The sequence below is a fragment of the Hyperolius riggenbachi genome, chromosome 4 (genome assembly GCF_040937935.1).
Source record: "Hyperolius riggenbachi isolate aHypRig1 chromosome 4, aHypRig1.pri, whole genome shotgun sequence".
Classification (NCBI taxonomy): domain Eukaryota; kingdom Metazoa; phylum Chordata; class Amphibia; order Anura; family Hyperoliidae; genus Hyperolius; species Hyperolius riggenbachi.
In genome coordinates, this window is record NC_090649.1 from 376,676,298 (window position 1) to 376,701,364 (window position 25,067).

The 25,067-nt window shown below is 48.7% G+C and overlaps 1 protein-coding gene across 1 annotated transcript in view; it reads right to left on the bottom strand.

Moving 5' to 3' along the window:
• Positions 1 to 10,031, bottom strand: part of HNRNPU (heterogeneous nuclear ribonucleoprotein U) — a 33,395-nt gene extending 23,364 nt beyond the window's left edge. The window contains exons 1-3 of the mRNA XM_068232059.1: positions 9,271 to 10,031; positions 1,393 to 1,486; positions 1,229 to 1,302 (exon numbers count right to left, since the gene is read on the bottom strand). Coding sequence (XP_068088160.1) covers positions 1,229 to 1,302; positions 1,393 to 1,486; positions 9,271 to 9,802 — 700 coding nt within the window. The 5' untranslated portion in view covers positions 9,803 to 10,031. The remainder of the gene's footprint in view (positions 1 to 1,228; positions 1,303 to 1,392; positions 1,487 to 9,270) is intronic.
• Between the last annotated feature and the right edge of the window lie 15,036 nt (positions 10,032 to 25,067).

Below are 25,067 nucleotides of genomic sequence, written 5' to 3' on the forward strand. Positions count from 1 at the left end.
TCAAACAGGGGGAAGCATGGCCTCAAGAACATGTCTGACAAGTTCTTGGACAAATTGAGAGAAATGGGAAAGGTAGGCACCTGGATGGAATGGAAAGCCTCTGCAATGTCCTGAGGTTTCCCTCTACAGAAATCAGTATTTATTATTATTATTATTATTATTATTATTATTATGTATTTATATAGCGCCGACATATATATCTAGTCACTAACTGTCTCTCAAACGAGCTCACAATCTAATCCCTACCACTGTCATATGTCTATATTATGTAGTGTAAGTACTGTAGTCTAGGGCCAATTTTAGGGGGAGCCAATTAACTTATCCGTATGTTTTTGGAATGTGGGAGGAAACGGGAGTGCCCGGAGGAAACCCACGCAGACATGGAGAGAACATACAAACTCTTTGCAGATAGTGCCCTGGCTGGGATTCGAACCAGGGACCCAGCGCCGCAAGGCGAGAGAGCTAACCACTACGCCACCGTGCTGCCCAACAGTATCTCGTCATTTTCTTAATACAGGTTTACTTTAAAGAGAATCTGTACTCTAAAATTCTAACAATAAAAACACATACCATTCTATTCATTATATTCTCCTGGGTCCCTCTGTGCCGTTTCTGCCACTCCCTGCTGCAATCCTGGCTTGTAATTGCCAGTTTTATGCCGGGCCTACACTGTTTATGCGCCGGAATCACGTCCGCGTGGATCGATTCCCGCTCGTCCCCGCGGGCGCTTCTTATCTGCCGCTCGTTTTTTTCTATTGTCCGCCCGCGGGGATCAAGCGAAGAATCTACCCGCCGCGGTGATCGGACACGTCGGATATTACCAATCGAGCCATCAGCGGCTCGATTGATGAGAAGAAACGAACCATGTACGCACACCGTTAGGCAGTGTTTACAAACAAAAGACATGGCTGTTACCAGCTTGTGATAGGCTCAGAGGAGCTCACTGACTCACACAAAGCTACAGGGGGCGTGGAGAGGGTGTGTATAGCTTCTATCCTATCACAGAGCAGCACATTCCAGCCTGAGTCCGACAACGACCACAGAAGAGAGAAGATTAGATTATATAAGTGAGAATACAGCCACTGTGCAACTAGGAAAGTCTGCAGTAAGACACCACATTAAAACAGGTATAGGCACTTATAGGATGGAAGAAATAAGGCTGAAAATTGTTAAGAGTCTCTTCAAATAAATGTCAACAGTTTTCTTTAAAGCAAAGAAAGATACTTACAAGTGTCAAGGAGAACATTGTTGTCATCCACCTTTTCATCTTCCTCTTCCACAGGGGGCTGGGGTGATTTGGATCTTAAAATAAAGAAAAAAAACATTTGAAATAAAGAAAAAAAAAAATCCTATGGAGAAAAGGCAGAGGAAAGGCAACAAAAGATTCCTAACCTGCTATATTTATTTTCTTCAATATACTCAAAATATCCTCGGCCATGATCTTCACGTGGCCTTTTCACACCTCTCTTCTGATCATCTGTGCCATCTGAAAAAAAAAAAAAAAAAAAAAAAAAAAAAAAAAAAAAAGTCATTCGTGACTGCATTAGCATTTAAAGGACTCACGAGGCGTAATACGGGAAAAAGTTAAATACCTCCATGAAATTTGAATACACGGACGCTACCCGTGCCGTTCTGCCGGGTCCCCGCTGCTTAATGTCCCCCCGGGCCGGCTCCCGACTCCACAGCCCGGGTCGGCCTTTCCTGCCTCCTCTACAATGGCCACCGGAGCTGGCTGCGGCTGCGCAGTCCACATAGACGCAAGTGCGGCAGCGCAGCTCTAGGGCCTTCCCCCGATCTACGCTACAGGAGATAGCCTAGAGCGTGGAGGGGGGCCTACAGCCGCACTCGAGTCTATGCGGACTGCGCAGCCGCGGCCAGCTCCGGCGGCCATTTTAGAGGCGGCAGGAAAGGTGAAGTCGGGAGCCGGCCGGGGGGGGAGGGGGGGGGGGGACGGCCATTGAGCAGCGGGGACCCGGTGGAACAGCACGGATGTACGCGGAGGGACCTGGCGACGAGCTGTCGCTCTGTCGCTCACACGCTCCCGTGTGCTTGCGACAGGCAACAAAAAGTAGCATGTGAGTATGCGCCATTACAGTCAATCTTGATTGAGAGGGGAGGGTTACAAAAATAGGAGGGAGTTTAAAAGCAAGGCCTATAGACCAAACATTTCCTAAAAATTCTCTCCCTCATCCCAATTGCTGGGGCTAGGTCCCCGCCACCAGCTAGGTTTCGTTTTTGCCGACTAAGGCCGCCATGTGTACCTTTGCACGCATTCCCACTGGTGCAGGAAGCAATCTCGGACATTAACAAGTACATTTTTTACACGTTTGTTCACTGTGTAAAAATGTACGCATGTCATTTCTAATGTGTAAAAATGTACTTGTTAACCTCCCTGGCATTCAGTTGTAGCGGCTGCGGGAGGGAAATTTGTTTTAAATTGATTTTTAATAGTGTAGCTAGCACTAGGCTAGCTACACATGTGCCCCAAGTCCCCCGGCACCGCTTTGGTCCCCCGTTCGCCGCCGGCTATATTTACCTAGCCGTTTATCCAGTGAGAACCACAACTTCCCCAATAGCTTCTGTCGCCGCTATGGCGACAATCGGACATGAGGTCATCAAAGTCATGCGCAGGCCCGATCCTCCCCATAGCGAGACCTGGAGGCTACGCCATCGCAGGTTCGGGGGGGGGGGGGGTGTAGGCATGTACCAGGGCGGCGATCGGGGGACACGTAACTAGCCAAGTGCTAGCTACATGATATAAAACAATTTGATTTGGAAAAAAAAAAAAAAACACCCGGGGCCATGCGATCCCCTGCGGCATCCGTGATTGCTTCCTGCACCAGTGGGAATGAGTGCAAAATTACATATAGCGAAAAATGAAACTAGCTGGCACAGAGGACTGGAGGAGCCATGAGTGACTGCGAGGGCACAGGATGGCTGCAGGTGGCTGGTAGATGCCCCAGGTAAGTGAAACTTTTTTTTTTTTTTTTTAATAGAGTTAAAGTGGATCCGAGACCACGTTTTGAAGTCCCTGTTTTTGTGCCTTTTGGACATTTTTTAGGGCATTACACTTTATAATTGCCTATTTCTTTTTATATTCTATAATAAAAACAGAAAGCCACACCCCCTCAGCTCCTTTAAACGCCGCGGCGTTCTGTCCCAGGCTGCAGTCACTCATGGGACCTAATTATCGGGAGGAGGCTTTGGCTAAGGAGGCAGAGGCGGTGATTCAAGTCTAAAGGCTGCTGAACTCACGCAAAAGTAGCTTGAGCAGCAGCATCTGTCAGAGGGTCACAGTGACAGCACATAAATCTGACCTGGAAGCTGGTAGAAGAAGCAGCGGTGGAAGCCAGCATGTCCCTTATTTGTGCTGGCTATTCTGTTTGCAGACCTGCAGATCAGCGCGGCATGTGTATCAGAAGCTGCCCCTCCTCCCTTCCAGGAGATTAGCGTGGCGCAACTCCCCTGACTCCAGCATGGAAGTTTTCTCTTGTCTGCACTCTGATCCTGTAGCTCTGCCTCTGGTCTGTGCTCCTGGACTGCATGTCATGCGAGTTCACCCGACATGCAGGAAGACCAGAGCACAGAGGCAGAGTTACATGATCGGAATGCAGATAAGAGAAGACTTCCACGCTGGAGTCAGGGGAGTTAATGTGCTGCGCTGATCTGCTGAAATGGGGGAGGAGAGGCAGCTTCTAAACACTGACACACACACCAGGGGATGGATGGATCCTCATTCTAAGGGGGAGCAGGGACTGTCCTGACAAAAGCACTGTGTGTAGTGCAGCCACGACCCCCTCTCTCCAGACTAGTAGTCACATCCTCCTATCCTAGCTGCCGGGAGATATGAGCCCTGCTATCTATGGGGGCAACACTGAAGTGTCCTGTCACCTGGGCATGTATGGTAAATATAGAGCAGGCTGACAGGATCCCAGACCAGGTTTTGATGTCCTTTTTGTGCCTGTTGGACATATTTTTTTAGGGCAATACATACACACACATATATATATCTCCATACACACACATCTCTATCTCTATCTCACCTAATAAAAACAGAAAGCCAGCCTCCCCCCCCCCCCCCCCCTTGCTCCTCTAACGCCGAAGTAGCAGTGGGAGCCAGCGTGGATCGTCACAGGATGGAGGACGGGAGCCCACTGCTGCCTGTCATTTAGGGAGGGGGGGGGGGGTAAGCTGCACTGACATGAGGTCTGATGTTCACACAGGACAGCCCCAGCACACACTGAGCATGCACGGGATTTCGGAGGCAAGGGGGGGGGGGGGGAGTGGAGTTTACATAGTCTGAGGTGTGGAGATATAGATAAGATTACCTGTGTAATGATCCAAGCAGAAAATGGCAGCTCTCATTGTATAACAGGGAAAAAAAAAATGTATTCACTGATGAAGCCGTTTGTAGCTAGTTTACTGTGTAAACCATCTAAACTTAACTAAACTAAGGACAAGTTGCTTGTTATAGTTATTTTTTCACCTCGGATCCGCTTTAAAGGTTACCTTTAAAGCGGGATTATCACCATAAAAATCAAATTTCAACAGCAACTGGTCTGAGTGCATTAAAGCATAGGTTCTCAACACGTGGTACGCGTACCCCAGGGGGTACTTCTGACGGTTCCAGGGGGTACTCAGGCTTGATAAACTTAACCAAGAATAACAAATGTAGAGTTTTAGAAAATTATAAATCTTATTTTAACACCACCAAATTTGTATTTTAGCTGGTTAAGAGCAATAGTACATGCTTGGAAATGGTTTAGAACCAATTATCATGTTCTACAATTAAATATATATTTGTCAAGGGGTACTTGTGATAATGTTTACTATGCTAGGGGGTACTTGGTGAGTACAGGGTTTTAAAATGGGTACATACCAATAAAATGTTGAGAAACACTGCATTAAAGGGATACTATCGCTTAACATGCTTTTTTTACCCCGAGTAGAGAGAGTTCCTGAAGTGCTGGTAAATAATGATGTATACATTTCATTTGCTTATCTCTTGTTTACTGTAACAAAATTCTTTTCACTCTGAACTGAGGGCACTGTCTGCTCATTTCTGAGAGGAGAGTTAATGAGGTGGGTGGGGATTTCCCTCACTGTTATCTGTGCGCAACTGTGTGAGAAAGCTCCAAACAGTTGCATGCAGGGCTGTGGAGTAGGGCTGCACGGTTTTTCGGTCTTCAATTGAAACCACGATTCATTAGAAGACGATCTTCTGATCGTCAGTTTTTTGTGAATCGCGGTTTCGCCTGCCCGTACGGCTCTGCCCGCCAGAATGCATTAAATTCTGAATGCGGAGGGAGGCTGGGGGCGGATCCACAGCTGTCATGCATAAGATTGCTGCTGATTGGGCAGAAGCTGCGTACAGCTCTGCCTACCGCCTGTTAGCGCATGCTGCGGGTCATGGGGTGACACAAGTGAACTAGGAAGTACGGAGGGAGGACTCTGCCGCTATAGGAAGTACGGAAGCCCCTGAGGACTCTGCCGCTATAGCGGCTGAGATAGCGGCAGAGTCCTCAGGGGCTTCCGTACTTCCTAGTTCACTTGTGTCACCCCATGACCCGCAGCATGCGCTAACGGGCGGTAGGCGGAGCTGTACGCAGCTTCTGCCCAACCAGCAGCAATCTTATGCATGTGTCCGGCGGGATCGTGCTGATGCCTCCCATGATCAAAGAAGGAGATGAAAGGGCCAGCGGGGAGGATAATTACAGCGGCTACTCCTATCCCACTTGGAACCACCGGCTGGGGATCACGCTGCTGCTGGGCTAATGCCGGTAACCGGGTATGATCAAAGGGCCACATTGTGGATCATTACCGCGGCTATTGCCGCTTGGAGCCACCATGGATCACGCTGCTGCTGCCGCCCCACTGCGCAATTTATCGGGAACATTTGGACCAGCCTGGACCCCCAGACAGCACCCAGCTACTGCCACCCAGGCTGGTGAGATATCATGTAATATAACTGTAGTGGTTAGTTACTGTAGCTGGGAGGGGGTTTTATGTAATGTAATGCAGTGTAGCGAAAAAAAAATAAGGAAAAAATCGAAATTACTGAGATAAAAATCGCAATTTCAATTTTTACCTAAAATCGTGCAGCCCTACTCTGTGGAGTCAGAGAGCCATGGCAATTTTGGGCACCCAGAGTCAAGAGTTGTGGTTTCATAGGAGTGAGGGAAGAAATGTCAAAAGGCCAAAGTTAACCAAGATGGAAACAATCTAGAATAGGATGCTCTGCTTTTCCTTTATAAAATTCACAGCAATCATAACGTGGACAGTGCAATACATCTGTTATGTAAGAAGAACTAGTATTTATCTATTCATGTTTTTTTTTTTTAATTCTAGGTTAGCATGAGTGTCACTTGTGCTTTCAGAATCTTTTCTGTTCATTATTAACTGAAAGTGATGATGCTGTAGAGCAACTATACAAGCCTGCCTACATTTTTCTGTAAAAAGCACCGTGTAGTACAACCATAGAGCGTGGGTCTGCTTTTGAAGCCCTGTACACACACGAAATGAAACTCGGTCAAGGTGGTCAATAACCGCCTCTGCTGAAAATCTGGAAGGGGTTTCAACTAAGTAAGGCATCTTAATGACATGCATTTATGCTTGCAAATAAAAAAAAAAAAAAAAAAATCTGTGTATACAAGCCTGACAAAGGCTGCACAGCCAAAAGCTTACTCTAATTTTCTTTTAAGTTAGCCAATAAATGTCATCCCAATTCAAACTTCTGTGGTAGGGCAGGCCTAGGAAGTAGGGCAATAAAACCCCCTGCTAAACTTTTAAATGCAAAAAGAAATGGTAAAATATGTTTCCTTTAATCGAGCCATATTGTTGACATGCATATTTAATATGCTATTGAGATGCCCTAGGTGCAAAAGTGGTGCACTAAGGGAAGAATGTGACCCAAACCTGCAGTGTTTCTCCGCATACGAGAGGGTCAGGGAAATGCTGCTCATGTGGCCAATGCCTTGCTGTCCATATCTCATGCCCTTGCAAACCTGGACAACATGCAGCAGATTTCTGCAGCATGCACCCAAAACCCTAGCAGAGCATGTGGAAACCAGTCTTTAGTCTACCTGGGCACCAAGAGTTATTTACACATTCTCCCATCAACCATTGGCTCCTCACTTTACCTCCTCTGCTCCCACCTCCTTCTTGGTAAAGTCCGGATCCCCCTGCTGCTTACAACTTGCACAAGTCACACCAGGTCAGCAGTGGCGGCAGCCAATGTAGTCCAGTAGGCATACATTTGAAATCGGCGCCGGTAGACTTGGGCGCAGGATACAGCCGCAGTGTTCTCCCCAGGCTCTTTTACCTGGCTAGTTTTGGCGAGCACCCGGCTGTCATCGGCTCACCTCGTCCTATGCTGAAGCATAGTTGCTCACACAAGCACCGGCCCTGCATTCTTTCAACTCACACCACCCGGCTACTTTTTCATACCACCCAGCTACCATTTCATGCCACCCGGCTGGAAAAAAAATTCTGGAGAGAACACTGCAGTCGATATATGGCTGATCCTGCTTCTGCACATGTCCAGGCCGTGTTAATTACTATTCCCCCTCCAGGCCACCAAGGATAGTGGGGGGAATGATATAATTTGGCTTCCAGCGACAGCTGGAGGCTACATATTTGTGTTTTTTAAAGCAACCTCGGCTCAGTCTTCTGACGGCACCGACGCTACTGAACACCGCTCAGTTGTGATTCCTTTTGTAGTCTATGGTGGCGCCGGCTGTGCCCAAAAGCACTGCTCTGTCCAGTAGTGCCATCCTACAAAGTAAACAGAAATCACTTCCTGTATACATGGCACTTACTGGACTACATTAGGTACATTCAGGGAAACGCGGTAGGTGTAGCACTGCTGAATGCAAGTTTACCAAGAGCTTCAACCTCAGTACAAAATACATCTTGTCTCATCAATGAAACAAGCATGCACCTAATCCAGTCAAACATCTGATCTTCATGCTTGTTCAGGATCTGTGGCTAAAAGCATTTGGGCCCACTTCCACTAATGTCAAACTCAGCACGAACCTGTGTTTCCTTGCATGCCCGCCTCGGCAGGGAAACGCTGCCTATATTCTCAATGGCTCTGCTATCCAGATCACACTTATGCAAATCTTTATAGCGGCTAATGACAACTGACCCTAAAGGTCCGTACACACGCCGGACTGGAGGCAACGACGGGTCCGTCGTCACCTCCCGCTGGGTGGGCGTTCCAGCGACAGTCCGGGCGCGTGTACAGTCAGTCTGCGGACTGATACGGCTGTCGCTGGAACGCCCACCCAGCGGGAGGTGACGGCGGATCCATCGTTGCCTCCAGTCCGGCGTGTGTACGGACCTTTAAAAACACAGGAGCTGGAAAGTCAGGAAACTTGCATTGTTTAAGTGGAAATTAGTCCTGCTCCATATTCCCCTCACTTTCCCTTCTAACAGCCTAGGCTAAGCATCAGTGGCAGGGCTACACAAGAATATAGCCACATATTGATATAGGAAAGTGTTTGATGCCAAAACCAGGAAATCCCCCCCCCCCCCCCCCCCCCCGAAAAAAGTGGGCCCCCTGGCTAATTTATTTCATTCTACTGTATGTTAGCCCAGTGGTTTAAAAAAAAAACCCATACAAGAGGTGACATGCCTGACCAATTTGTTGCAGAACAATGTTATATTGGCTGATGTTAGGATTCTGCAGTGACAAAATGTACAGTAGTTGTTTCCTAGCATGTTACCCGGCCAAGGTGCAGAACTATTTTCAGATTAGATTGTCAATAGTTTGAACTGAAATGCTTGCGTTGTGAGTACTAGAGGCGCACTGGCTGCAGGAACTCTCTTATGTGTAATAAAAGAACCCCAAGAACAACACGATGGAACACGCGGGAAACAGAAGATTCACCTACTACATAAGCTAGACTGTGCAGGGCACGGCATAGGGAGGAAAGGTGCAGTGCACATGCGCTAAGACAATCAGAGCCTTACAAAATGGAGCCGTGCAGCCACCCATCCCCCACTACGCCAGACAAGGGGCACAATGGCCGCGCCGAGGAGCAGGTGCGAACCCGGTACCCTAAGCCCTGCCTAGGAAGTTACGTCACTTACACCCAACGGCGACGATACAATAAGGGCCCCAGGCAAGTGCGTGACCTCACCCCGAGCCCGGCGTGCTGTAAATGGCGCCCATACATATAGTCCCATACATTGGCATGAATAGGGCGACATAAACCGCAAGCATTGAGTACCCCCCCCCCCCTCCCCTCCAGCACCCGCCACACTCACCATTCCTGCCGGCCGCTCCGGCCTCATCCACCTTGATGGCCATAAGGGGCCGAGGCCCACTGGGGACGCTCTCTGCTGACTTCGCGGCATCTTTCCCGCCGCCATTCTCCTCGGCGGCCTCCTCTTCTTCCAGGCCCACAGGGATGCCCTCATCGTCTTCATCCTCCTCGCCCTCCTGGAAGCCCTGGTCGTCACCATTCTCATCATCTTGGCTGGCAGCAGCGGCCGCTTCCTCCTCCTCGTTGCCATCATCCTGGCCCGCATCTCCTCCATTCTCTCCGCCTGTTTCCATCCCTTCCTCGTCCTCTTCTTCCTCGTCCTCCGCTCCGCCCTGCTCCGCGTCGGCTGCCTCACTGGCCTCCGCGTCGTCCTCTCGGGCTCCCACCACACCGCCCTCCGTCTCCTGGTCCAGGGCCTCCTGCAGCCGCTCCATCAGCTCAGCCTTCAGGCCTTTGTCGCTCAGCCGCCTCTTTTTCAGCTCCTCCTTCAGCTCGGACACCTTCAGCTTCTTCACGTTCACTGGAGAGCTCATGCTGAGACTGGCTGCACAAACGCTGGAGGGTTAAATGCCGATCGTCGCTCCTTGCCTCGCGGTGCCTACAAAATGGCGGAGCCAACAAGGACGGATGCGCTGCCCTCTGGGGGAGGAAAAGAATAGAGCGAAGTATTAGATACGCACAAGCCCTACAAGGCTCTACCGGCTCCACCCCTTGGGGAGGGAGGAACCCTGTGTGATGGGCGTGGTGACCGAATAGACCGGCCTCCTTCTTCTTTCTTCGCTAGTGGAAGATGAATCTGCTTCACAGAGAGCTGCAGACTTTTCCTTATATTTACTGTTTTCTCAATCCATACTCTCTTATTACCCTGTATCAATTTCAATACCGATAAATCACGTATGCGAATTAAAAAAAAAAAATCTCTCCGGCCACACCCATCTGAGCCTGTGAGGTGGGAGGGTGATATTGGGGACTCTCCATGGTTAGCGCGCGCTCTGGCATGCCACACCCTCTACCAATCGCTTGCTTGGCTTGCTTGAAAATCTTGGAAAGGAAATCAGAGAGTGGGCGAAGGCTGAGATTGTATTTTTTTCTCATGTTTAGGAAAACAACTTCCTGGTGTTGTTGCCAATGTGTTTAGGAATAGGCAGTTGTAGTATTTGCTCTATAGTTGTACAAGTGCTTCAAATATGCAATAGGCTACGCTATACTAATCAGAGGTAATATAAATTGAATGGTAAACAGCAGCTGTGGTTTTTCCTGTCCGTAGATTGATCAGATGCTATAGCTATATATATATATATATATATATATATATATATATATATATATATATATATATATATATATATATATATATATATATATATGCTATATGCAGCACAAAGCCCCACTTCCCTGCAATTCAGCCATATGCGGTAACTTCTAAACATTTAGATCTATAAAGTGAAGGGTTTTAAAGGCGACTGAGCACCTGAAAGTGAAGACATAAAATACACCTCCCCATAAAGTGGGTTTATAATTAAGTGCATGGTTGGGGTTATCGTCATTATTTGCCTATGGGGTGCTCCTCTAGCCCCCTGTTATGGGATCTGCCATCTTCCCCAGCAGAAACAGCAGCTGTGTCACATTTTGAAGTGCCTGGCGAAGTCTTCCATGGTGGGAGATGTAGCCTCTGTTAAAGGATACCACAACTGAAATGTGACATAATGAGATAGACATGTGTATGTACAGTGCCTAGCACACAGATAACTATGCTGTGTTCCTTTTTTTCTTTCTCTGCCTGAAAGAGTTAAATATCAGGTATGTAAGTGGCTGACTCAGTCCTGACTCAGACAGGAAGTGACTACAGTGTGACCCTCACTGATAAGAAATTCCCCTTTTTTACCTCTTTCTTGCTCTCAGGAGCCATTTTCTGCTAGGAAAGTGTTTTATAGTTGGAATTTCTTATCAGTGAGGGTCACACTGTAGTCACTTCCTGTCTGAGTCAGGACTGAGTCAGCCACTTACATACCTGATATTTAACTCTTTCAGGCAGAGAAAGAAAAAAAGGAACACAGCCTAGTTATCTGTGTGCTAGGCGCTGTACATACACATGTCTATCTCATTATGTCACATTTCAGTTGTGGTATCCTTTAAGAATACAGCATGTGTAAAACCTGGCTGAGTGACAGGCAAGAGCAATGTTCTGCCCACTAACCCGGCTCCTGCGTGACATCGCCCACACTGCTCCATCTTCCAAAAGCCTCCCTCCCTCCCCTAATGCTGGGAATATACAATGGCCTCTATTCATAAAACGTTACCCGCAAGTTTACCGCACAAAACAGCTGACTTTCCCGATCATCTAACACAGTGTGCATTCTTAAAAGCTGTTTCCGCAAGAAAAGTTACAATTCCCCAGCAGAGCGGTACATTTCCGCCTTGTGCGTGTTTTTCTAGATTTATCTAGAAAAAGTTACAAAATGGCAATTCATAAATATTAGAGGAAGCAGTATATGGACGGGAAATACCGCTTCCTCTGATGTAGCGAGTAGAGTTCGGATTACATGAAAGTGAATGGGACAGACCTCCCAGAGAGAGCAGCGCACGGAGGGACTCTGCCGGCTTCAGTGTTTCCGCATGCCTTCCGACAGCTTACCGCCAGCCTTCTGCGGGAGATCTCCGCACTTGCATCGCAGCTGGCAAGATTTTTATGAATGACCACCCAGAGGTCTAAAATACCGATGCGGTATTTTCCCTTCACGATTTTTTCCACCCCAAATGTTTTATGAATAGAGGCCAATGAGTTTTTTGGCAGATAATGACTCGATAGATAATTTCCAACGAGTCCGATCTGATTTCGATTGTTTTTCGGATTAATTTTCTCATGAAATTGAATGGAAATCAATTGGAAAATCAATCGGCTGGTAAATCTGCCCAAATAAAATCATTAGGCTCTATTCACAATGCTTCTCATAAAGGTCTTATCAACTAATTGGTAAAAATAACCTTTCAGCATATATACAAGCAAAATAATCACTGAGGCCTCTTTCACAGTAAGGTCCCAGCTGTATCACTTACCCCCTCCTCGGCAGGCCGATGCCTCTCCTCGCAGGTCCAGGCACCCCCTCGCGCGGTACAGCCCGGCAGGGTCCCCAACAAGGCAAACAAGGGGGGCTCGGCCAGTCCTACGGGGCCCCACTGCAGGACACTTCAAACCCCCTGAGCTCACGCCTCATCCGATCCCAGGAGAGGGGGAACAGGGTGCTCACAAATCTGTCCAGGGGCGCGGTGCCAGCCGCACAGGCCTCTCCCAACCCGCGCCACCTCCGAATCAGGCCACCTCAACACTGGACAGGCCGGCCAGGCACAAAGCCCCCCTCTCGCCGCGGCTCCAGATCCCCCATCTGCAGGCTTTCCTCGCCAGCCCCCGCCCCTCCCTCCAGCGCGGCAAACAGGCCCCAAAAAAAGGGCGGCGCCTGGCGGCCTCAAGAAAGTGGCCGCCGGATCTCAGCAGGCGCACAACAAGATGGCGGCTCCGGGAAAATGGCCACCGGCCCGCGGGGAGATCATCGCAAAACAGCGGCGACCTGCGGCCACAGCAAACCTGCCGCCGCTGCTCCACATCCCGGCCCCCAATCTGTCCCCCGCCCGCCAGACCAACCTCTAGACCCGACCCCCCCCCCCCCCCTTCCCCCGGCTCCAGCACTCCTGCCCATATCCCCAGGCCAAAAAGACCCAGGCGACAGGCCCCACAAGTGCCCCAACAGAGTGGCCGTCCCCCACTCCCCCCGCAGGAACCCCCCAGCTGGCCACCAATCCACTGATCCTCCAGTGAGGACAGCTCCCCAAGCGGGGAGGAAGCCACCCAGATTTACCCACTCTCCCAGAAAGCCGTTCGCTGCCGCTCCGAAACGGCCACCCCACCCTCCCTCCGCAGGCCCCCCAGCCCGTCCCCCATCCACAGCTCCACCCCCCATCCACAGCTCCGCCAAGGAGGACAGCTCTTCATGCGCGGAGCTGCGGACTAGCGGGGACCATCGTAGATTCAGATCCTGCTCCCCAGTTCACCACGGCGAACCTGGAGGCGCGGCAATGGGTAATCACGGGCGATCCGGGGATGCCGGAAGGCGCACCGGATACCACAGGACCGCAGACGGCGAGGGACGGCAATATAAAAAGGTGAGGTTAGGTTTAGGTCCGCAGCACAGAAACGACGAGGGACCAGTGGCGGACATGCCTAATCGCCCTAGCGGATGGCCCACTAACAGCTGGTCCAAGGGCGTATCTTCCTTGTTGCTGCCCCCACAGCTAACCGGGGGCGCAGGCCCCACATCGCCACTCTCGGAGGAACAGACAACCAACGAGGATAGGCACCACGGGACGTACGCACCACAAGCAGCACTTACTGACAGCAGGACAGGTGAGGTCAATAGCCAAACTACCAATATTGTTGCAAATGCATTGCAGCTGTGTAACAGGGTATCACTGGGCAGTGAGGGAGTCAGCATGTTGCAAGAGATCCTAAATGTCATCAGGGCGCAAAACACACTGCAGCAAGCTGGGTCGGGGGCAGTAGACGCTGGCGTGAAGTGAGACGCACCAAGTAGCGGCGCCAGCACACCCAGCTCAGCGAGCAACTCAGGCGAGACCGGCGTCGGCTACAGTGGGAATTCCGTGAATTTCCCACGTATATCTGACTTTTCACTAAGCGGACCCCATCATTCGCTTGAGGCCCCCATGGGTATACACATACCCTTGGAGGTAAAAGAAAAAATCTGGAAGAGACAATAAGTGGACATATTCACGCTATTACCATTGGACAATCTTAACATAGAAAAATGGGAGAAAGGGAAGGAGCATCGGAGACAGGAGGATGAGGACAGGAGACGATTTAGACTGATTCCCAGGAATATAAGTCATTGGACGCAAGCCTTTTACATACTGGAGAGCATTATCGGCAAAAAGTTCCCAGAGCAATGTTCGGCCCTGTTTGGCTATTGCGACGTGATATCACAGGCGTATCGCAGTTTCGGGGGTCACGCCTGGCTACGCTACGACGAGCAATTCAGGCAGCGAATGGTGGTTCACCCTGCCCTGAACTAGAACCATAGGGACATTACACTCTGGACAACAATGATGACAATGGCTAAAGTGGCAGCAAATTCACAGGGGGGTGGCAAGTCCTTTCTGTCCAATGTCGGCGGATCCAGAACCCAGCCAGCTCAGCAGAAAAAGGGCCCATACTGGAAGTTCAACAGCGGGTCTTGCAAGTGGGGAAATGCATGTAAATTCAAGCATGACTGCTCTCATTGCGGGGTCACAGGGCATCCAGAGAACAAATCTTACAAAAAGAACCCCCTTCACACGGTTTTAAATCCAAAACAGGCTCTGGAAAAGGGGGCCACACCAGTGAACGTCATGGCAATGCTGCCATGGCTAAATAGCTACCCACACAGGGCGCAGGCCGACTTGCTTGTACACGGTTTCCGGAACGGTTTTCGAATACCGTGCACATCTGACAATCCCGAGACAAGATGCAAAAACCTCAAGTCGGCCTACCAATACCCACAAGTGGTGGCCCAAAAGGAGCTAGACATGGAGAGAATGGCAGGCCCATTCAAATCCCCCCCCAATACCCAAGCTGCGTATATCTCCCCTGGGGGTGGTACCAAAAAAGGAGGCAGGGAAGTTTCGTCTGATACAGCACCTATCCCACCCCGCGGGGAGCTCGGTAAACGATGGCATTGACGCGGACATGGCCAGGGTTCATTATACATCTTTCGACAGGGCGGCCGCCCTAGTGCGCAGCAGGGGTCGAGGAGCCTTAATGGGCAAAGTGGATGTAGAGTCGGCATTCCGACTACTTCCGGTCCATAAGGACAGCCTGCACCTCCTGGGGTGCCACTTCCAAGGGCTGTACCATGTGGACAGGTGTTTGCCCATGGGCTGCTTGATCTCCTGTGCGTACTTTGAGACTTTCAGTACCTTCCTCGAGTGGGTGGTAAAACGGGAGAGTGGTTTCAAGGGTCTGGTGCATTACCTCGATGATTTTTTATGTGTGGGGTCGGAGGGATCAGAAGAATGCGAGCGGGTCATGCAGACGCTAGTCGAGGTGTTTGAGAAGTTTGGGGTCCCCCTGGCAAGCGACAAGACTGAGGGCCCCACCACCAGGCTCAATTCCTAGGTATATAATTGGATTCAGAGGCAGAGGCCGCAGGATAAACTGAGCGGCTTGCTAGCAATCATTAACAAAGCCCTGGCCAAACAAAAGAAGACGTTACGGGAACTGCAGTCATTGCTGGGAAAGCTACATTTTGCCAGCTGGATAATGCCAATGGGCAGGATATTCTGCAGACGCGTCGCATTCTCGACAGCTGGGGCCCAAATCCCCCACCACCATATTAGGCTCACACGGGATACAAGGGAAGACCTCCATGTATGGAGAACGTTCTTAGCCAAATACAATGGCAGAATGTTATGGCCCCGTGACCGGCGTAATAACCAGGACATCCAACTCTACACTGATGTGGCAGGGTCATCCGGGTTCAGGGCGTATTTCAATGGGCGCTGGGTGAGTGACAGGTGGCCGGAGCGTTGGCGGCAGTCACCACCACCAAAAAATCTAGCATTCCTGGAATTCTTCCCTCTGGTGGTAGCAGTAACGGCTTGGGGTGGTGAGTTGGCGAATAGCTCGGTGATATTCAGAACCGACAACATGGCGGTAGTTTTCGCGGTAAACGAGCTGACATCGTCCTCGCCACCAGTGGTTAACTTGATTCTGTAGTTTGTCTTGCTCTGCCTTCAGCATAACATTACGTTCCAGGCGGTACATATTCCAGGGGTGGATAACGAGGTGGCTGATGCATGTCTCATTTTCAGCTGGAGTGGTTCCCAGGAAATGGTGCCAGAGGCAGAAGCGATGCCGACCAAAATGCCAGCACACCTATGGGATATTGCCTCGAACGAGTGGCGGGTTGGGTAAGGCAATCACTGTCACCAGCCACATGGGCAGCATATTCAAGGATATGGAAAAGGTGGGAGGACCTGGGAGGGGCACAGGCACTACGCGACGGGCGGGACAGCGAAGAGCGCATAGCGTATTTCCTAGTTGACTCGTGCGACAGTGCTACCTCGGGAGCAGCCGTGGACAGGGTCTTAGCCGCACTAGCCTTTTTTTTCAAACTGAGGGGCGAACCAGATCGGACCAAGAGTTTCCTAGTGAGACAGATGGTCAAAGGTTTTAAACGGAGCACCCCAAAGCCGAAGTCGGACAGACGTCGGCCCATCACGTTACCACTCTTAGTCGAGCTACTCAGGGCCCTTACTCAGACCTGCCGCGACGGGTACAAACTCAGCCTGTTCCAACTGGCATTTACGCTAGCCTTCCATGGAGCGCTGAGCATGGGGGAATTAGTAAGCCCTCGAAAGCGTGAGAAAGGGGGCATGCAGATGCACGATGTAACCTTGTCGCAGGGGGCAATCTGGGTACATATTGCAAGGTCCAAGACGGACCAGAGGGCAAAGGGAGTCACATTGCGGCTGCGCGAGACGAGGGGTGAGATATCTTGCCCGGTGCAATCATACAGGAACCTGGTGCTCTATTGAGGCAACCAAGGGGGCCCCTTACTCCGACACAGGGACGGCTCAGCAATGTCCAGTTCACAGCAGTACAAAAACACGCACTAGCACACATAGTCCTCAACGCGGCCAGGTATGGGTCACATTCCTTCCGGATCGGCGTGGCTACATAGGCCACCCGGTGGGGACTGAGGGATGAGATGTTAAAAAAGACTGGGAGATGGGAATCACGCAGGTTCCAGACGTATGTCCACCCACACCTGGCAGAACGCTAGCTGCAGGAAGGTGAACGGGACTGCGTCATGGTCAAGAGGCAGGATACCTGTACCGCGTTCCCAGCCTGGCAGAGCAATAGCTGCAGGAAAGGGGAGCCAGGGCCACGGTACCCAGAAAACAAAACAAAAAATAAAATTGTATTCCCACGCCTGGCAGATCAGTAGCTGCAAGCGTGGGGGTATGAAGACAGATGTTATGTTCAACCCGACAGAGCACTGGCTGCTGGTTAATTTTCCACCCGGCAGAGCACTAGCTGCGGGTAGATATTAAAAAAAAAACAAAAAAAAACCTTAGTTAGATAATGCATGGTTTGTTTCTGTTTCTTTCCCATTTAGGTCAGCAAAGGTATAGGGTGTGGATCATGGGGCATTCATTTGTAGCACGGGCAGAACGCCGGGCGGCGCTCCAAGAAAGGGGTCAGTGGCTGGGGCAGGTAAGAGGGGAATGGGAGGTACACTGGTTTGGATTCCCGGGGCAAAGGTGGAAGGGCCAGGCCAAAAACTGACCCAGCTAGCCAGGCTGAGGGAGCAGCCAGATATAGTCATAACACACATAGGGGGAAACGACGTAGGGACGAAGCCAATGCATCTCCTGATGCTGGATATAAAGGAATTTTTTAGACAAGTTAGGCAAGAGGTCCCGCGGGCAACCATTATATGGTCCGATATGATCACGAGATCTAACTGGCGCCCACCTGCCCCAGAAAGAGTCTTAAACCGTTCCAGGCTAAGAATAAACAGACCTATTTCGAAATTTATAGCACAAAGGGGGGGCATAGCCGTCTGTCACAGATTGCTAGAGAGTCAGGAGGGGCATTTTCAAAATGATGGGGTTCACCTGAGCGTTCTGGGTAATGAGATTTTTCTGTCCGGGTTAGGAGAAGCCCTAGAAGCCGAGCTCTGTTTGAGGGCGGGCATTTGTCCTTGAAGCGGCAAGCCCGAATGCCGTGGCGGGTCCGTGACAATGCCGGCCTGGACGACATCGAAACCAGAAGTACACACCGTGCTTGGCGAACGGAGTAAGGAATTTTATGCTAAGAGTGCATAGTGCTGGTTATGATATATGGGTGCCATGGAGGCACAATGGTTTCTGGGTCATTAAACTAGGTGGCTCTAGAGGGGGTCATTGACTGGTTAATGGCACCATGGGCGTCACTGGCAAGGTGTAGTGGCGCAAAGTTTAATGGGTGCCACTGGCGCGGGTCAGTGGCACAAGGTTTTAGTGCAAGCCGGTGGGTGGTACTGAAGAGGAAAGGCATTGTCACGGGACATGGCAGAGCGCAGTTACAAGTTAATTTTAATATTGTTGTTTAATGCATGATTGATTTAATTGTTTTTCTAGATTGTAATATCTCAAATCTGTATTAAAGCTGTGGCCTTTAAACTCCAATTAGCTGTCACGGCTTTATTTCAGGTAAATGGTAGGTCCGTCCTGTATGAGCCCTGCCCAGTCAAGTAACCCGAGAGGGCAAGCACAGCTGGAATGAAAGGGGCATGACTGGGCAGGCCCTGGGATGGACTGAACAGGCACAATTTTGCTCAGGTGCGAAGTAAAGGTGGAGTGCCTGAGGGGGTACCTTACCCCAGGCATTATAAGTAAAGAGCTGGAGAGCTGCTCTCTCTCTCTGCCCGAATAGGATACAGCAAACTCTTACACCCACCCTCCCTGTGCGCCGCTTGTCAGAATTCCGCAAGTGGCCACGTGGGTATTGGGAACATACCCTAACTACGCTACCCTTGTTGTATCTGTAACAGTTGGGTGTCGCAACTCAGATGTCTGATTATTTGGTGATCTGCAGAATCACCAATAATGCAGACGCTATACCTGATTATGTGTGATCTGCAGAATCACCAATAATACCAGTATAGCAACACAAAGAGCTGAGTGTGTAGTGCTTGGTGCAACCGTGACTTTAATAGTTTTATGAGACCTCACCAGAGGGGCTGGTGAGGTACTATCGGTACACTGACCGTGTAATAGAGTTCAAGCTCCAGCAAGCTGGAGATACAATACTGAAGAGACCGAATTTCCAGAGGAGCGGGTGATTCAGAGTGTACTGCAGCCGAGTGATCACCCGAGGAGCGGGTGACTCAGACTGTACTGCAGCCTAGGAGCAGGAGACACAAACAGTACTGCACTAATGATCGCCTGAGAAGCAGGTGATTCAGACTGTACTGCAGCCTAGGAGCAGAAAACGTAAACAGTACTGCACTAAAGAATAACTTCACCAGAGGAGCTGGTGAAGCTAGCACCTCACCAGTGGCGAGGGCCCACTGGTGAGTAGAATGGTCTGACAGGCAAGGTTAGGCAACAGAGAGGTAAGTATCGGTACAGAATCGTGAGGCAGGAGAGTAATCGGTAATCAGGCAGAGGTTCAGCAACAAAGAGGTAAGTATCGGTACAGAATCGTGAGGCAAGAGAGTAATCGGTAATCAGGCAGAGGTTCAGCAACTAATAAGGCAGATAGGCAGAAGTACAGAATCAGAAAGCGAAATCAGAGTCAGAGTTTAGCCAAGAGTCATTAACAGGTAATCAGTACAATATAACAATGTCCTAATCTAGGTGTGAAGTCCTTGATATCAACACCTGGGATCTAGTCTAAGGTCTGAGCGCTAACACGCGAGGTATTCACGACAACAGACAACCTCTGAATGAAGCCCGGAGGCTTAAGAAGCAGAGGAGACCCCACTGACACGCCCCTCCTGAATCAGCCAATCCTGGGCGCCGTGGGACTACTCTGACGTCAGCCGACCAGCAGGTCAGCTGACGGGCTTCCTCCCCGCATAAAGATCCCGTCTGTGCGCGCGCCCGCGCGAGACGGCAACCTCATGATCAAAAGAACGTTCCGTCCTCGGCGTCCTAGGCACCGGGAGGACGGATGGCGGCATGGAGGCAACTGCGGCGGCGGTGCTGTTCGCCGCAGCTGCCTCGTGTGTTACAGTATCCTAACAGATTCGTCACAGCAAGAGGCGGGTCTGTGACAATGCCGGCCTGGACGACATCGAAACTAGAAGTACACACCGTGCTTGGCGAACGGAGTAAGGCATTTTATGCTAAGAGTGCATAGTGCTGGTTATGATATATGGGTGCAGGGCCGGGCCGAGGCATAGGCTGGAGAGGCTCCAGCCTCAGGGCGCAATGTAGGAGGGGGCGCACAATTTATTCAGCTGTCATTCCTAATTGTGTGTGAAGCAGAAAGAAATAAGAAAAGGGGATACATGGCAGTGACTGCAAGCCAGATAACTAGATATTAAGGTGTTGGGGAGGTTGTGGGCCCTGTGGCGCTTTTTAGTCTAATAGCAATCAGTGTGTGATGGCTGGGGTGGGAGGGATAGAGGGGCGCATTTTAGTGTCTCAGCCTTGGGTGCTGGAGGACCTTGTCCCAGCTCTGTATGGGTGCCATGGAGGCACAATGGTTTCTGAGTTATTAAACTAGGTGGCTCTAGGGTGGGTCATCGACTGGTTAATGGCACCATGGGCGTCACTGGCAAGGTGCAGTGGCGCAAAGTTTAATGGGTGCCACTGGAGCGGGTCAGTGGCACAAGGTTTTAGCGCAAGCCGGTGGGTGGTACCGAAGAGGAAAGGCATTGTCACAGGACCTGGCAGAGCACGGTTACACAAGTTAATTTTAATATTGTTGTTTAATGCATGATTGATTTAATTGTTTTTCTAGATTGTAATATCTCAAATCTGTATTAAAGCTGTGGCCTTTAAACTCCAATTAGGTGTCACGGCTTTATTTCAGGTAAATGGTAGGTCCGTCCTGTATGAGCCCTGCCCGGTCATGGAACCGCTCATATGTGAACACTCTCATAGGGAATCATTGCACAAGCGCTTTTAGGGCAATTTCTGAAATCGCCTGCACTCAAAAAACACCCGCAAACATCCTTAGTGTGAAGAAGCCCTAAATGACAATTGCTCTGCTCAACTGACAAAAAAGTGTGCAAACAGGTAGGGGGGTGGTCTGCATCCTATGTAATAGTTCCCCTGTGTCTCTGCGTCCCCTGTCCGTGTCCATGCGTTTGCCGTTGGGACAGAGGGAGGACGGGGAAAGGGGGCTGGACGTGGGCGTATGCGCTTGTGCACGCGCACATGCGGTGATGACAGACCTAGAGCCCAATTTTTAAAGGAGTTATCAGGCAATCTTACGAAAATAAGTGCTACTTACTCGGGGCTTCCTTCAGCCCCAAGCTCCCAGCATGTCCCTCGCCGCAGCTCTCCCTTCAGCCGTTCGCCGCAGCTTGCTCCCGGTCCCCGGCGATGACGTCAAGGCGATCTACAGGTTGGCCTGTACTGCGCGTGGGCGAGTGGTGCTGTCAATCACCGCCACGTGGGCCAGAGTGGACTGCGCAGGCGCACAACTACTGCACCTGCGCAGTCCGCTCCAGCCCACGTGGCAGTGATTGACAGCGCGCTCGCCCAGGCGCAGTACAGGCCGACCTGGAGGTCGCCCTGACGTCATCGCCGGGGACCGGGACAGAGCTGCGGCGAATGGCTGTAGGGAGAGCTGCAGCAAGGGACATGCTGGGAGCTTGGGGCTGGAGGAAGCCCCCGGTAAGTAGCACTTATTTTCGTAAGATAGCCTGATAACTCATTTAAATGGGCTTAGGTCGACTAGTCTTTATATAAATCCTTTCAGGGATTGTCTCTTTAGAAATAATTACATGCGGAGAATCCCCCATGAAGAGATTGACTAGTCAAAAAACTGTCAGGTTTCTTCTGCTTACTGTAAGTGACAGCAAAATTGGAGAAATGTAATTTATAGCTCATTTTACTCTGCAAGAAACATACTTCTTATTTGTATGTGTTTACATGTATTTTACATTTTACAATTTTCACAATAGTGGTCCTCTAAATATTCTATTCTCAGGTTGAAGTCCACTAGGTGGGTGATCTGAGATAGGGTAGGGATATGGGATTGTTTTCAATAGGTCAGCAAAAGGTGTCATGCAGCATATGGGAGATTCCTAGTCTGAGTGAAGGAGGGAATTGGTTGATCCCCATTAAAAATGAGGCAAGCTGTGGTGATGTGGGAAAGACAAATCCTGCTATCGAATAAATCAGTTGGAATACTTTATTCCAATATGGTGTGACTTTGGGGCAGTCCCAGGGGACATGGAGGAGAGTGTGTGAGGGGGAGGGGGAAGGGAGATACCATTTGTAGATGATGATCTCTGTAGTTTCAATATGGGTGGCACACTTGGAGAATTTCTTTTGTTCTGATAAAACCTTCTCCAGTAGTGGAACTTTATCACAATAGTTTTTATTGAAAAATTTTTCAGCATACAAGTTATGTAAGTATCTAATGGCATAGTGTGCAATATGTGTAAAACAAATAACAAATAAACAATATATAAAAAAGTTTTTCCCACATTAACATATAAATTTTCACTATAAAAATAAACTCAGTCGTATAACTAGCTTATTATTAAGTTAAATGTCACTTTGAAATAAAGTTGCAGCTTATAATCATGGTGTAGAATAAAAAGAAACACTTAATAATACTGTGTGGATTGTAAATCCGCTTAAATCTGCATTAAATCTGCATAAAGGTACAGAATCCGCATCCAGATGCGTAAATTTAATGCTACCATGCTGAATTCCGCGTTAGAATTTAAAAAGCTTCAAAATCGCGCAAAAACGCTCAAAAAACGCGCAAACTCACAGAAACGCGCGAAAAACGCGCAAACACGCCGAAAACGCGCAAAAATGCGCAAACGCGCAGAAAGCGCGCGAAAAACGCGCCAACGTGTAGGACGCACGGAAGACGCCAATTGGTGCGAAAACGCGCTATAAACGCGTTCAACGCACCCAGGCGTGTGATCTATCTATAAATGTGGAAAAGCACCAATATTCACATAAAAATGATGGGAAATTTCACTAAGATATAAAAACTATGATAACAAGTAACAAATAAACAATATATAAAAAAGTTTCCCACATTAACATATAAATTTTCATTATAAAAATAAAACTCAGTCATATAACTAGCTTATTAATAAGTTAAATGTAACTTTGAGATGGTGTAGAATAAAAAAGAAACACTCAATAGTACTGTATAGATTGTAAATCCGCTTAAATCTGCATATAATCCGCATAAAGGTACAGAATCCGCATCCCGATGCGTAAATGCAATGCTACCATGCGGAATTCCGCGTTAGAATTTAAAGAGCCTCAAAATCGTGCAAAATGCGCAAAAACGCGCAAAAAACGCGTAAACGCGCAGAAACGCGCGAAAAACGCGCAAACGTGCAGAAAACGCGCGAAAAACGCCAATAGGTGCAAAAACGTGCTAGAAACGCGTTCAACGCACCCAGGCGTGTGACCTATCTATAAATGTGGAAAAGCACCAATATTCACATAAAAATTATGGGAAATTTCACTAAGATATAGAAACTATGAAAATGACAAAATTATAACAAATTATTAAAATGCTGTGTATAGAAAGTTTAAACCATCTTCAACTTGATATGATATGAATTGTGCTTACTTACTTACTAGAAATATATCTGTGTCAAATAATATTGACACAATTGCAACCTCTGGAGTAAATTCTTGATAATGAGTATTTGAAGTTTAAAGTGTACATTTCTAAGATATATTGAGAGAGTATGGAATTAAATTAATGAGAAATAAGGATCCTCTCAACCTGGAAAATGGGGGAGTTAACCCCCTACTGAGATTCCAGGGAGTGGAGCCTGCGAATCTTAGCCCACAGTCTCCAGAATAAACGCTTGACTGAGGATAACTATAATAAGATGCATTAAATTAACTCCAGATAAGAGGTAAACACAATTTCAGAATAAATGTCTGAAAAAATTAGCAGATTGTAGATTAATGATATTGTACTAAACTAAACTAAACAAAACAAAACTAAACAACTAACTAAACTAATAACTAAACTACTATGCTTTCCATACTATCCAAGTTAGTGTTGAATGGTGTAAGTTCAACTTTACCTTTAGTGAGGTCCAATAGGTCATGTGCATAAGAAGAGCTTCTCTCCAGGGGGGGGGGGGGTATCTGTTTTGTATCTGTTGTCTCCAATGCAAGGGGTAGAGGAAGTAATAACTGTAGAAAAAGTAATAGAGGTGAAAAAAGGTAATGAGAGGTAATAAAAGGTGATAGAAGGTAATAGAAGGACCATGAGGAAGAAGAGAGAGAAGGAGGGAGGGAGGACACCTCAGAATTCCAGAACCCTCGATGCCGTGTACACAGTAGGCCAGAGATCAACCTTCCTCATGAAAGACTGTAAGTTCCCGCATCTGATAGACCAAGCCTTCTCTGCCAACAAGTTAGACTCTACTTTCCTAAGGATCTCTTCTAATCTCGGTATATGAGGTGTTTTCCAGTGTAATGCCAGTTGATTCTTGGTTACAATAAAAATATGGTCAGCAATCAGTCTCTCTTGAGGGGGAAGGTCCCTAGTTCCCAAATGAAGGAGTGCCATACCAGGTGGTATCGTCTGGAGTGACATTGGCAGCTGTCTCAGAAAACCTCCAACATCATCCCAGAGTTTTCTAATTTTGGGACATTCCCATAATATATGTTCTATAGTACCCGCCATGTTACACCCCCTCCAACAAAGTGGGGAACATTTTGAATCAAAATGTGATATTTTTTCTGGGGTCATATACCACTGCCAAATGCACTTAAATAAGCCCTCATGATGACCGATACAATGAGTAGACTTTCTAAAGGACTGAACAGTCATCTCCCATTCCTCTTCATCAATGTCACGTTGTAAATAAGTTTGCCATTTAGACAATTGCCATTGGGGATGTTTTCCTTTCAGATCAAGTAGAATATTATAAAAGGTGGATGTGCCCCTCAGGCCTACTCCCTCCGACTGCACTAACTTCTTAATTTTAGGCAATAATGCAATTGGGCTATATGAGTACTTGTTCAGAAATCGGTTAATTTTGTCATATATCCATTTATCAGTGGATGGGATTCCATATGTGG